This window comes from Xenia sp. Carnegie-2017, unplaced genomic scaffold (assembly GCF_021976095.1).
Source record: "Xenia sp. Carnegie-2017 unplaced genomic scaffold, XeniaSp_v1 HiC_scaffold_14, whole genome shotgun sequence".
Taxonomy (NCBI): domain Eukaryota; kingdom Metazoa; phylum Cnidaria; class Anthozoa; order Malacalcyonacea; family Xeniidae; genus Xenia; species Xenia sp. Carnegie-2017.
In genome coordinates this window covers 3,854,208-3,868,826 of record NW_025813447.1, presented here as the reverse complement: position 1 = coordinate 3,868,826, position 14,619 = coordinate 3,854,208, and the positions used below count along the sequence as shown (strand labels likewise).

General features: G+C 35.7%; 1 protein-coding gene and 1 long non-coding RNA gene across 3 annotated transcripts; one reads left to right on the top strand and one right to left on the bottom strand.

Moving 5' to 3' along the window:
• Nucleotides 1-1,474: 1,474 nt before the first annotated feature.
• LOC124434544 (phosducin-like protein) lies at nt 1,475-14,049 on the bottom strand. Its single transcript, XM_046984431.1, has 8 exons — nt 13,627-14,049; nt 11,840-11,965; nt 11,310-11,434; nt 10,103-10,205; nt 8,916-8,978; nt 8,540-8,590; nt 7,319-7,443; nt 1,475-1,871 (listed from the first exon to the last, which is right to left on the bottom strand). The coding sequence occupies exons 1-8, from the start codon at nt 13,792-13,794 to the stop codon at nt 1,790-1,792; spliced, it is 843 nt and encodes a 280-aa protein (XP_046840387.1). The 5' UTR covers nt 13,795-14,049; the 3' UTR covers nt 1,475-1,789.
• On the top strand, nt 8,986-11,514 carry LOC124434546. 2 transcript variants are annotated; one of them, XR_006944820.1, is made up of 3 exons: nt 8,986-9,096; nt 10,821-10,900; nt 11,435-11,514. It is a non-coding gene; the product is annotated as an uncharacterized LOC124434546 (long non-coding RNA). The 2 variants fall into 2 exon arrangements; XR_006944819.1 differs by lacking the exon at nt 11,435-11,514 and having other exon boundaries at nt 10,821-11,004.
• Nucleotides 14,050-14,619: the final 570 nt, after the last annotated feature.

Sequence of the window (14,619 nt, the reverse complement as noted above, 5' to 3'; positions counted from 1 at the left end):
TTTATCTTCAAAATATGAAGTATAAGCACGCACTCTAAACTCACTTTAGGTTTGGGAAAGTCAAAAACAACTTGGTAACCAGTAGAAACGTGTTACAGGTGGCCAATCATAGGCAATTAAAACTATACTCACTTCAAAAATGTTCTGAACGTCACCTAATACGCCAAAGATAGGACAGGTTATAAGTATGTCGGCTTATGACGTCCCCAACACGTCAAGTACTTGAGGTTAAGTGTACTTTCCTACGCGTTGTTCATTCACGAAGATTTGCAGGTTAATGACTTCAAAACTGTCGTTAATGTGTAGATACAAGGCAAATTATATTAAAACTCGATGTTTCTACAGTAATGTGCGAATGAATGAGGGGGCATCGATAAATATCAAATCTAGTGAATAGAGCTTCCCGAAATAAAGGGGACTATCAGCGTGTGTTTTGAGGTAATTGTGTTTTCATAAAACCCATAAATGTAACATGATAATGTAATTTAATGTGCCCATTCTTTCTAAGAAAAAAGCCGTTTTTAACAAGCCACATGACTATTAACTCGGACAAATAAGGAAGACGAAGATATGACAACACGTCCGAACACCGGAATCACTTTCGGAATTTAATGTTAGTTGAATACCGGATGACTTCGGTCGAAACGCCTTTGACATAGCATTCATTTGTCTTCTCAGCAACTTCATACAGTCTATGAATTCTGCCACGTACAAACTACGACGTAATGTACAAACTACGACGTTGTTTTTGAGCACGACTTTTAAGAATTACAAAACTGAAAACTTGATTACATCAGCAAATTACCTACTATTATTCAATGCTACTATCCAACATATTTTCAAGTTCCCGTGTGCACTTCTTTTCACTCATTCGAGATGAACTTTCAAGCATCGAAGATCAAACCGTTCTTTGCGGGTGGTCGCTTGAAATTTTTAATATAAAAGACGAACCACGCCAAAAAGATAAAAAGTCAATAAACATCAACAATCGGAAAAACAAATGTCTTTCGAATCATTTGCCCCTCTACTTTAGAACGTCGTTCATTACAACTTTCTAACTAACAGACATGATTTGATAAATTTTAAAAAATGTAATGGCTGTATAACTACAATGAAACTGACCAAACATGCCGATTCAACATGAATCGTATTGAATAGTCAAAATTTTGAAATCAATTTTGAATTTAAAAGTGCTCAATTTGTCAACAATATTCGAAAAATTACGAATGCAGACTAAATATTCAACAATGTAACACGGTGTTCCATAAACTGTACAGGTTTCACTTCGAAAAACACTATCAACTATTCGCGCTCAAATTTCGAGCGAAATTAAGTACGTAAAAGCACGGATAATAAAAACTTTTTGTTGTCTGCTTGAACTCTATTCATGTGACAATCCCAAGTGTGTCACTGCGTAATAAGATATGTAACGAGAAAATTGAAAGAACACCAGTAAGTTTAAGTGTAGAGAAAATTATGGAATAAAATAAACTACTTTTATTTACTAATAAAACATTACACTTTTAATTGTCGTGTTTAATAACTTGAATCTAAGTTTACAAGATGTCCTTTTTCTGATTATGTTTTATTTTATGTGTAATGAAATTGTCGTCAGGAATTAAGAAATTGAAGAATTGCTCACTGAATACGAGCATTGCTCAAATTTAGTGTTCACGCGACGTTAATTTTGCAATTTTCTTTATAAAATAAGAAAGTAGAGGATTACCGCAGGGTCTTTCTGTGCCCGTGGTCAGAAGGATAACTTTGTTGCAGTTTTTGCTGACAAGTTTCAGTCGCTGTCGTCATTCTCGTTGTGGTTTGACCGCAAGTTTGTGCTCATATCTGGAGTGTTTTCGGATAAAATTCCATTTCTACAAAATCAACCAACAATCATGAGGTGAATAGGTTATTAATGATGAATTGAACAGAAAATAAAGAAGTTGTAGAACATGAAAATATATCAAAAATACGATAAAGATAATTGTTATCTATATCGGTTGCGGGGGCTGCAGGGCGCGCCCTGCATATATAATGTTTTAAAATTCTTCCCAAGAGCCGGATTGACAAGAGGCATATTCAGTCCAGCTCTTCAAATATTTCTGTGATCATTCAAGTGAAGCAGTGAAACCATTGTCTTAATGATATTACTTCATGGGAACCCAGGAATTGTGGACAACCGGAGAAGTTAAAACGCAAAAGTCGAAGAATAGAACAATCATGGAATTGAAAATCAATATTTGTTCATCCCTGCCCACATGCATTATAATCCATGGATACAACACTGTCTTAATAAGACATGTTCAATACAATTGCAAATCATACGTAGAACAAAAAAGCACCGAAAAAATATCAATTCGCATATTTATCAAATCTCTTTCAGGTTGCGAACGAGAGAGAGAGAGAGTGTGTTCATTCGAAATTCATTCAATATATCTAAGATAAAAGTGATAAAACTATTCAGGAACTTTTAAGGAACCCGACCTTCCGCATGACATGTAAGAGAATACAGTGAATTTCAATTGTGATGGTTAGCATGGTCATAGTTAATAGAGAGGTGTAAAATGTAATGATGAATTTCTGTGAATAAAACTTCGAAAGAAGATCTGATATTCTCCTAACAACTGAAATACACCGTTTCACGTATTTAACTCCAAATCATTAGCACTATTCATTTCTCTAGAAGTTCTTACAGTGAGCAAACGCCAAACTTACGGCCTGGCTACGCAACTGATTTGAATCGAGGTTGTAGCCAGGGGATTTAACTCGCATTTGGTTATAGTCTCAGTGCAACTTTCGTCACTTGAGGGAGCGTTTAGTTGAAGGTTTCGCACATATTTTAGCACCTGCAAGCGCACAGTAAACGCAAGTGCAGGTGTCTCGTTGTTCTGGAAGCTTTCGAAGATCCTTCGTTCAATATTTAACTCGACCCACGCACACAATGTCACTTTGTTTACAGGCTGCTGGGATAGCTGTTGTGTTGTAGACGTGAAGGTGGAGGGGAGTCTCTCATGCTGCAAGAATTTCTAATGCGATCCTCTTCCGAGGATGTCGTTGTCATTGCATGCAACCGCCAGACAGAAATTAACACATACTTGGTTTTTTTTGTTCACAAATTAAGCATTGTCCTCAAGGAATATCATGGGCGCCGACATAAATAAGTAAATGCCAATATAATTCCTATCCGATTTCTAAGAGCAAAACAAAACACTGGCAATTGACTACGCTGGTGGTCTCCAGATTATGGTGGAACGCGAGGATATAATTTGCCTTGATAAAGGACGCGGTGTTTGATTTGCCCGACGAAAGGGCGTGATATAATTTCGTATATTGCTAGTCAAATCGCTTTTTTATAAATTGTGTCGAAAACTTGAAAGTAATATAGTTGCAAGTTCGCGTAACTCTTCCTGGTCAATAACATCTTCCAGTCATCTTTGCAACCTGATCTTCCCTGCATGGTGTTAGCAAGTAGAAGAACATAACAAGCTCTTCTCCAAATCATGTGTACTGTTTATGCTGATCTCTTCTTTTTGCTATTTTTGCTTCTTTTTGGCGTCAGGGAAACTATTTTGCAAATAGATTGGTAAATTTACGATTTCATACATTAACAAATAACAGAAAAGTATGCTGCGTTTTATAAAAAACCCAGGAAAACATCAGTATATAACGTATATAAACATCTTTAAAAATACGATCTTACGGATTTTAGGGCTTTTTTATGCGTATAATTGCTTTTCAATATTCGATGAACAAACAAAACAAGCAAATATCTCACCCGTGAAAGCGAGATGCTGTTTTTTGTGGAAACTACGACATCCATCAATTGAACAATTGAAGTATTGGCATTATAAGAGAAATGCCAAAAAACATCGTGTTTGTTTTCAAAAAAACTCTAAATAATTAACACCAGGGGGAGGATGAGAATATTTTTTTTGCAAAGCAGTCATTTCAGCGAAAATGGGTCCATTGGCCGCCATTTTTTCGACAGCCTCGCCCCAGTACACTTAGCCGCTGCAGTTATTATAGAATTCAATGACCTTGACACGGTAGTTAGACATCTAGAGGATTGGGTTCTAAATCATTAGTTAAGAACAAGCTTTATAGAACATGTACGCATTAACAACGCATGCGTTTCAAGTAAAAAATCATTCGTAACGTCTGCAGGTTAAAATTAAATAACAAAACCTAGAACAACGAAAATATGCAGCATTTGTCCCATCAGTTGTTATATTCAAGCCAATGTTTAACAGATACCACAATGTCATTCGTCGTATTTTTTACTTTCTGATTCCTGGACATGACAAATAGTTGGCTTCGTTTATCTCCGGTATACCGCATCCCATCAATGCTCGCCGTTTCGAGGGTGTTAACGCGAGAATTTCTTTCATCGTTTTGTCGATCGCGATAGAGATGTCAGGAGAACTTGGGATAGAACTATGAGCACTTGGCGTCGACATAGAACACCCAGGGATATCAAAGGTACGATTAGAACTTGACAAATGAGATAGTGAAGACTTGAAACGTTGCTCTCTCATTGTAGGCGTTTCATCGTCTTTATCAGTCGAATTATTTTCACATAATACATTGTTCTTAGCCCTTTCTTCTTCTTTATCTTCGCTGTGAGATTCTGCCTTCAGGAAATGGTCTCTTGAACAATGTACTATTGACGTCTTCTTCGTTACGTCTTTCTGTTTACCAGAAGGTAAAGATCGCTTTAAACGTATTTTTTTCTCTTCGATACTCCTGAGTGGAAGAGACCTGCCCTCGGGTAAAGCAATGCAAATACCAGTTAACTTCAGTTAAATGCAGTAACGCTGGACAACATTGTAATGCAGTAACATTGGACAACATTGTAATGCAGTAACATTGGACAACATTGTAATGCAGTAACATTGGACAACATTGTAATGCAGTAACATTGGACAACATTGTAATGCAGTAACATTGGACGAAATTGTAATGCAGTAACATTTGACAATGCTTTTATGCAGTCAAATCGCAATGACGTTGGAACAATACAACCTTTGCAAATAGCTATTCATCATTACTTGCACCTATATTTTTGACAACCCAACTGTACAGTTATACAACGTTGAACTGAAGATCGATGTTACAGCAAGTAAGTAGATATTGCACATGTCGAAGTGTTACGTAGATATGTCATAGAGAAGAGTTTAGAAAAACAGTTGTTTTGTCTTTTGTATTGCAATTATTAAACTTATGAATATTAATAGCATATAACGATACGTACTTTATGTAAATTGGACATGTGCAAGGGATTGAACCAACGCAATTCTCAGATATTCCCGTTCCAATTTTATCAAGTTTTTGAAAAGCCTTTCGAGCGGAGAGGATGCAATCAAAATTTGATACATCTTTTCTTCTATCGATATGGACGCGTCTACCAAGTGCAGGGAAGTATCCAATACAATTATTCACGAGAGCTTGAACATATAAAGACGTCTGACAAGAGTTACATGAAGTAGTCCAGCATACAACATTCCTGTCCCGCATCGCGTATTTACTGTTTGGTTTTGCGCCATTTCCGCTTCGAAATTTGCTTTGGTCATACAAAACAGACATATCTAGTACAAAATTCTTCTTCAAACCTCGTCTCCGTATAGCCGAAATCTTGGTGAACGGTACTGAAGCTGTGGAAGTCGAATAACTCGGCAGCTTGTAGTATATTATCATTTTCAAAAATAAAATTTGCACGCAGAGTAGAAAACAGCTTCACCTTAAAACGTTACGTCACAATATGCTTTATGACGTCTGTATTGAATCATCTCGCGCATGATTTGCGTTTGAGCAACATCATTTCATCGTATATTAAAATTAAGAAAGACGTCAACGAAGACATATTAGTACAAAGAGTTTTTACCAGATTCGATCGGACAAGCTTAAAACTTACCTGTTCTGAAGTTTAAAACTATAAAAAACAAGGGGGAGAAACTAAATCTGGTAAAAAAATCTGGGTAGAACTCATTTCACTTTTGACTCTGATTATTGATGAGGAGGGATGACTTTGGTAGGTCATAACAACCGACTTAACCATTGATTTTGTATGATGTTATGAAAGAGCATCAATTCAATGATATTCATGACAGAACATTAACTAAAAACAACCGCCTTAACCATTCATTTTGAATGATAGTTATGACAGAACATTAACTAAAAACAACCGCTTAACCATTCATTTTGAATGATAGTTATGACAGAACATTAACTAAAAACAACCGCCTTAACCATTCATTTTGAATGATAGTTATGACAGAACATTAACTAAAAACAACCGCCTTAACCATTCATTTTGAATGATAGTTATGGTAGAACTTTAACTAGCAACAACTGCCTTAACCATCATTTTGAATGATAGTTATGACACAATTTTAACTAAAAACAACCGCCTTAACCATTCGTTTTGAATGATAGTTATGATAGAACTTTAACTAAAAACAACCGCCTTAACCATTCATTTTGAATGATAGTTACGACACAATTTGAACTAAAAACAACCGCTTTTAACCATTCATTTTGAATGATAGTTATGATAGAACTTTAACTAGCAACAACTGCCTTAACCATTCATTTTGAATGATAGTTATGACAGAACTTTAACTAAAAACAACCGCTTTTAACCATTCGTTTTGAATGATAGTTATGATAGAACTTTAACTAGCAACAATCTGCCTTAACCATTCATTTTGAATGATAGTTATGATAGAACTTTAACTAAAAACAATCTGCCCTAACCATTTATTTTGAATGATAGTTATGACACAATTTTAACTAAAAACAACCGCTTTTAACCATTTATTTTGAATGATAGTTATGACAGAACTTTAACTAAAAACAACCGCTTTTAACCATTCATTTTGAATGATAGTTATGATAGAACTTTAACTAATAATAATCTGCCTTAACCATTCAATTTGAATGATAGTTATGACAGAACTTTAACTAAAAACAACCGCTTTTAACCATTCATTATGAATGATAGTTATGATAGAACTTTAACTAAAAACAACCGCTTTTAACCATTCATTTTGAATGATAGTTATGACAGAACTTTAACTAACAACAATCGCCTTAACCATTCATTTTGAATGATAGTTATGATAGAACTTTAACTAAAAACAACCGCTTTTAACCATTCATTTTGAATGATTGTTATAACAGAACTTTAACTAACAACAATCGCCTTAACCATTCATTTTGAATGATAGTTATGATAGAACTTTTACTAGCAACAACTGCCTTAACCATTCATTTTGAATAAACGTTATGAGAGAACAATACCTCAATAACATTTCAAACTTACTCTATTAAAAAGCTCTCCACGTCGGTTGCAAAGAAATCATCGCCAAAAACGTTCGTCATTTTGACGTAATTTCCAATCAACTGTTTGTTCTGATAGATAAGAAGAGCTGGTAGACCGTTTTGAACCTGAAGATATAGACAAGCATGAAATTACAAATTGCATTTACAAAAATACTGTAATGACGCAAAGCCAAATGAAACACATTCGTCAATATGAGCCAGGCGGGAATCGTAACCGAAATAAAAATATTAAAGCACAGCATGTCGGAAATGCGTATAGTGTGTTAAAGTGATAGAAATCACCCAGCATAACCTAAGTAACTCACACGGACAAATTTGCAGGCACACAAGCAAATTTACAGGCACACAAGCAAATTTACAGGCACACGGGCAAATTTACAGGCACACAGGCAAATTTACAGGCACACAAGCAAATTTACAGGCACACAGGCAAATATACAGACACACAAGCAACTTTATGGAAACACAGGCAAATTTACAACAACAGACCATCCATAACAATAAAAAAACAAACATATATATTTCTTACAAATTATCAGAGAGATAACACGTCGTCTTTATCATTGCAAGAAATATATTTTATTGTTGTTGTGGTAGTTCTTCTGTTCTACTGGGGTTTAATATTTATATTTTGAAACACAATCCTTTTTCACTTTTTAATTTTAGCATCGTTTGAACAAAAGACAATCCTACGATCAAATACTCACAATCAGCTTTTTTTACGATATCTGGTAGGCACATTGGGTCAGCGGTCACACTCTGAGCACTAAGTAAGTAGCAACTACAAAGTGACCCTTTTCAAACTTTTATATGAGGGGAGTGGGTGGTGGTCACCCTGTTAACACTAAGTCAGTAGCAACTACAAAGTGAACCTTTTCAAACTTTTATATGAGGGGAGTGGGTGGTGGTCACCCTGTTAACACTAAGTCAGTAGCAACTACAAAGTGAACCTTTTCAAACTTTTATATGGGGGTGGGTGGTGATCACACTCTGAGCACTAAGTCAGTAGCAACTACAAAGTGACCCTTTTCAAATTTCTAAACGAATAATATGAGGGTGGTGGTCACTGCTAGTATAATTTCTTATTAGCTCAAAGCCTCCCACAGGATAAAAGAGGAGGGCAAATCTTGGAAATATATAGCGTTTAAATAAGTATTTAAAAATAGTATTTTATCTTCTTACGTAAATTCATCGTACTTACAAAATATTTACTTATTCCCGTTTCGGACGCCAAAACTTGGCAAAATTTAACCTGTGAAGAAAATTTCAGTGGATGAATTTCGAACAAACCAGTTGAATGACGTCACTTTTTAATAACTTCCAACTCTTTGTTTTTTTTTACTTTAAGGGAGTGCCCCACGTATCTTTTATTTTAAGGAAGTGCCCCACGTACATCTTTTACTTTAAGGGAGTACCCCACGTACATCTTTTACTTTAAGGGAGTGCCCCACGTACATCTTTTACTTTAAGGGAGTGCCCCACGTACATGTATATTGTGAACTTCACTTGTGGATGACTTTCAGTTACATATATATTTCATAACAGGCCTATGGTAACACTAAAATAGTTTCTTTTACCCTTGGATACTGTTGGGCCAAGACTTTTAAACTTCCCGACATAGCCGGACAACCATCGACATTCTACAAGAAAATACAAAGACCAAAATGTGGGTTTAAGAACAAGTCTATTCGTACACGAAAAGTTCGCTTCAAGGCTCATGACAAGACTCAAAGGAGAAAGAAAGCGGTTTTCACACAGGTGAACGCTCGGAGATTTACTTTAAAGCAACTTTATCATTGCTTCAAAAGTGAATTGTATTACATTGTAGCATCACTTAAGAAATATAAGGTGTTTTTAGTACTTGAACAGGGTTATGCAAAGTGAGGAGTTGTTTGGGAGACCTCGGGAGCAGATCAGCACAAGCGTCTCTGAGCTTTGCCAGGCGGAAAGCGAATTTTCAATATGAACATAATAGCCAAACATAAGACTTTGAAAAAAGCCATCACAATAATAAAATAAAACCATTTATCTTTCTTTATTTTATTATTGTGATTAAAAGTCTTATGTTGGGCTATTATGTTCATATTGAAAAAATCCATCTTTGATTTCTTTTATGATAACAAAGATGCGAAACAGATAGATTTAAAACAAATGTGTTAATTTTTCCTGAAACATGTATCGATGATAGATTTGCAAATTCACTTTAATCGATTTAAGTGACTGTAGAGATATCGGTTTGCACACGTAAATGGCCAATCAATCATATAACTATACACCAATCAGCGCATGCGTTTTATCGATGTTGTCTTACAAAAAGTTAATGCAATATCGAGTCCAGAACGGAGACTAATGACAAGCACGAACGTTGGTCGAAAGTTTTATACTTTCTCGCAATTGTACCTAGTGGTTAACAACTCAACCTACATCATACATACACATCCTACAGTTCTGCTGACGGTTGCACAAAGCTTGGATACCGTTTTTCATTGGATAGTGAAATTTTCAAACTTGTAAAAAAGCTGTTTATATTTTATTATGAAAAAGAATATTTGTAATCTTAGAAGCAATATTTTATTTCAGTGATTGCGCAGCTCAAACATCATATAGTTTTCTTTTTTAAGAAGTTTTTTAACCGTTTGAAAAGATTTTCTATCTAATGGATAACGCTATCCGTGCTTCGTGCAACCGGCCTCGGCCATATGACGCAACATTTTATGCAATTTTGAACATCAACAAGACTAAAAATTAAAAAACAAGTACTTACTGCTTCATGTAAGTGAATTACAATGACAACATCCGCGTTCTCTTTGTCGATAACGTCAAGAAATTCTTTACCTTTGATGTCACGAAGTATCCCAAATTGAGGCCTAAACGATGGGAAAATGCAGTTGAAAAAATCCGCTCACTGAGGATACCATGCTGGCTGTCAGTCGTTTTCATAAGGTTTTACACTCCTTTACTCATTGCACTCAATAGTCAGTCGAAAAAACTTTGATGAAAAGGAGTTTCAAAGGAATTAGGTACCAACAATTAGATGAATTAAGTAAATCTTAAAAAGTGACAGGTCGGTCTATTTTCACCATTCAGTTCACGGAGAAGAGTTCGAACGCAACACATTCTTCAGAAACCAATGAAAATACATGTGGAAAAGCTGTCCAAACCTTACATGAGGAATGAAGATATGAATTCGTGATGATGAAGTACTTTAAAGATATGTACAGTTAATGAATAAATTTTAATGACAAACAACTTAAACAAAGTGAATGATCTGAGCCCGGCAAGTATCGCTTGTCGATGTATATCATCGGATAAAGATTAGTCTGTTGGTTTTGACTGACGTTTCGAGAACCATTAGTCATCTTTAGAGTCAACATCAACACCAACAGTCTTTCTCAGGCCTACACTAACCTGGACGATCTACATCCATAAACAAGTTCAACGTTACTTATAGGTTAAAATTGCAATCATTATTTTCATTTTAGGTGCAGTCCGAAATCGCCTTAACGCAAAGCTGAACGAAGAAATCAATTCATCGAGACGGTTTAACAACTTTAATTCGTTTGTAAGTAGAATTAAACGCTAAAGTCGTCTGGACAGTTATTTCGTTTTACGACTGTCTTTATCCTTACGACCATTTGAGAGACGCATAAAAAAAATCCTTCTTAAGTCGTGCAGACTTATTATCCGTCTTAGGGATGAAAATGGCCGATATCTTGATACCTTATACCATGTCCAGCCGACAATTTAAAAAAAATATGGTAACAAACAAATTCCGAAGAACAAGACATCTTGAGATTACAAAATAAGAAAAATATGAATCAGAACAAGACGAGAAGTGAACTGTGAATTTTCGACTTTATATGAAAGTCACCCTCAGATAGAATGAAAGACATCCTCATTCTTTCTGATTCATATTTTGTAATCTCAAGATGTCTTGTTTCTTCGGAATTTGTTTTTAACTAAATTGATACCTTATCGAGGCGACATATTGTTCTGCTCTCCTCTGCATCTCCTGTAAACGTTTCATGTGATACAATTTGACGAATTCGTCTTCCTCGTCGAATTCCAACTCCTTCTTCTCTTTTTCTTCATCTAGCTTTGAAAATCGCGCGGTAACATGACATACTTCGATCATTGACGTCAGGACAAAATGAGAGGGGGAGGGGAGGACGAGAGGTAAGAGCATCGCAGTGACGTAGACCACGCAGAAAATGAATACTTAAAGGAGGGATCTCCCTCTTTACAAAAACATCCTTGGCACTCATGCGGCCCTTTAGAAAGGATTGAGAGCTATTTCGTCGCAATGTCGTAACACATTCGCACAAAATCATGGGACTGGGACTCATATTCATATATGCATGATATAATCCGTAGAAAACAATTGATTTCAAAAGAACTTACGTAATACACTATATCATGCATGTATGAATATCAGCCTCCCCCCCCCCCACTCAATTATTGATCTTCCAAGATCCATAACTACACATGATCATAAACTTACGCTGCTCTGACAAGTCACGGAAAACTTCTTGGCAAGAGCTTCAAGTTCCGCTTTCTTTTCCTCGCGTTGCTCGGCCTCAAGCTGCCGATACCTTCGATAATCTTCGATAACGCCTTTGGGCCCTGTCTAAAAAAAGGGCAGAAAAAACGATTGTGTCGATTTAGTTTGGGGACAGTCTTAAAATGGCAAGCGATGTGATGATTAGTTAGTTTAAGTAAATTCTTAGTTTAAACATTCCGGAATGCAGATAGCTCAAAGGAAATGATGCTATGGAGTGAACAAAGCATCAGCGCTAAATAAACACAAGATCACCATGGTTACTGTTGTTCATTTTTTTTAAAAACTGATCGCATGAATGCCTGGATTCTCATAAAACGAAGAGAACAATTTCTTTTCTCGACATTTATGCTTTAATGTCGAGAAATTGTTGTCGATGTTTATTTGAAAACTGTCATTATGTGAAATTTTATTTATCCCCTTTCTGGATCAAATAATTAAACAAAAGTCATTTCAAAGTATTGTAAATAGAGGACAAAACAGTCACCAGTGGCATAACCACAGTAAATGAACTACTTTGTTATGCGACTTGGGTGTAGTTAGACATTTTAACATTTGAAAATTGTTTTAAAAAGAGCAAATACAACGGTGAATAGTCAAAATAATGTAATTGTTCTTAAAAGAACAGTATAAAATCAGAACACTAACCCAACAATTCTAAAAGAATTGTAAGAGAGCTGTTTTTAAAGCTGAAAGACACTATGCATTTCAGCAGACTACATCATCACCTCATCATGACACTGAAGCGTCATCTCTCAATTTAGAAAAGACATTAACTTTTTCGTAACATTATAAATATCACATGATTTTGAAGCTCCCATTTAGCAAAAGTTGATACCGGACAAGTTCTCTGTCGAAATGTATAGTGTCTTTTAGCTTTAACAACAGTTCTTTTACAATTCTTCTAGAATTGTTGGGATAGTGGTCTTGTTTTAAACAGTTCTTTTAAGAACTACTACATCATTATTTCGACCATTCACCATGGTATATGCTCTTTTCAAAACAATTTTTATATTTGCCAACACAACAAAGTCTCCATTTTACCATGTTAACATTACTGTTGGTCAAAAAATAAATTGAGTACCACAATAGTAATCTAATAAGATAAGCATTACAAAAAAAAATTCAGTAAAATTTCCCTCCTGTTTGTTACCTATACAGTGAGCTAGCTAGCCTGTAACTTTGTTAATACTGAGTAAATTCCACATCGTTAGCAAAATTTAGCATTACACATATCTTGAGGAATGTAGTTTCTCTACGGAGAGAGTGAACTCCCAAATTTTAACACAGCATGAAAAACTTGCTGACTGGATGCACAACAGACCAATTTTCCCCCCACTACGAGTTTATGAACAGACTTGAACTTATTTCACAAAAGCTGGGGAGGGGCACATGTACCACACAACATTATTTCATGAGCCATATAATTGTAGATTCACACAGCGCAAAAACCTGTCGTGATTTTTGCAGTATAGGATTCTGTAAATGAGCTGACGTAAAATATACGTAAAATGACACAAATTAAGTTTCTTAATTTCATAAACTACACAAAGAAAATTACAAAATGAAGCAATTGCGAATTATCCGAAGTTCCAAACGCATTCGAATAATTTGCACGCAATATTAACAGGAGATGAAGACGTTAAAATACAAGTGGATATGTAGAAACTTCGTAAAAGAAAACACCCACTTATTCCGATGATAACAACACATTGATAAAAACTGCATACCTTTGGTCCGTCAATACGAAAATCAAGTTGCGGTGTTTCCTTCTCTTTTCCAAGCTTTGAATCACATGCGCATTCCTGGTCGCTACATTCATCATCGTTGTCCTCGCTTTCGGAGCTAGAAACGTAATTTTGAGCTTTATAGCCCAGCAACTTGTCTTCCAAATCCATGCTTCTATATTGCCTTTGATTTGTTTGTGTTTAATTTTTTATCACATTGAAAGAGAACTGAGCCAACTATACAGTGTGTCAGCAAAATAACTAAAGTAGTACTTTATGATAACACAATGATTACAAGGTCGGTTGTTAAAAAAGTTTGATACTTTGTATTCAAGATTTTCAATTTATGTAGAACCTAGAATTCAATTTCTACATTAAGTTAGGTATACATGTATGGTTTCTTCATATCTGCCATCCATTACATTTTTCCTTACCATGTACTGTATAAAGGTGCACACTTGATGTACAGACGTCAGTAACGGTAGCATTCTAACGAGCTGCCATCAGAGGTCTGAAATATACACAAGAACGTTTCTTCAGTAACTCAAACATACATTTTTTATCACTCGACTGACGTCAAGACCCCTTTAATTCATCAACAACTCAAAAGTTATGTCATAGACCAGTGGCGAGCTGGGAACAATTGCTCCCGGGGGGGGGGTGTAGTAGGTTACCATTGAAAATGCGCCTGAAAAAATATAGCACTTCAAAAACGAGGGACAAAAGCCTGAGCCTAGCACCGAAGGTGCGAGTTGTGTTTGGAGGGTCCCGGGGGCATCCTCCCCGGGAAAAATTTTAAATTAAGAAACTCTAAAATGCCATTTCCTGGACTTTAGGGAATGAAATGGGCTTATAATACTTTCGATTCCCCCAGTGGCGGATCCAGATATATTCTTTAGAAATTAAAACTTGTCTGAATGTAATTTGAATTTAAAATTGAGGAGCTATAATTTATTTTGACGTACACTGGATCCGCCACTGGATTCGCCCTTTTTC

Bases quoted from the DNA above. Each gene is read 5' to 3' on its own strand.
- LOC124434544 (XM_046984431.1), bottom strand. From the start codon at position 13,794: ATGGATTTGGAAGACAAGTTGCTGGGCTATAAAGCTCAAAATTACGTT. The intron at 11,435-11,839 runs GTAAGTTTATGA...CGATTTTCAAAG, and splicing joins CCGTGACTTGTCAGAGCAGC to CTAGATGAAGAAAAAGAGAA. The intron at 1,872-7,318 runs GTAAGTTTGAAA...TTGATTTTGTAG, and splicing joins GTGGAGAGCTTTTTAATAGA to AAATGGAATTTTATCCGAAA.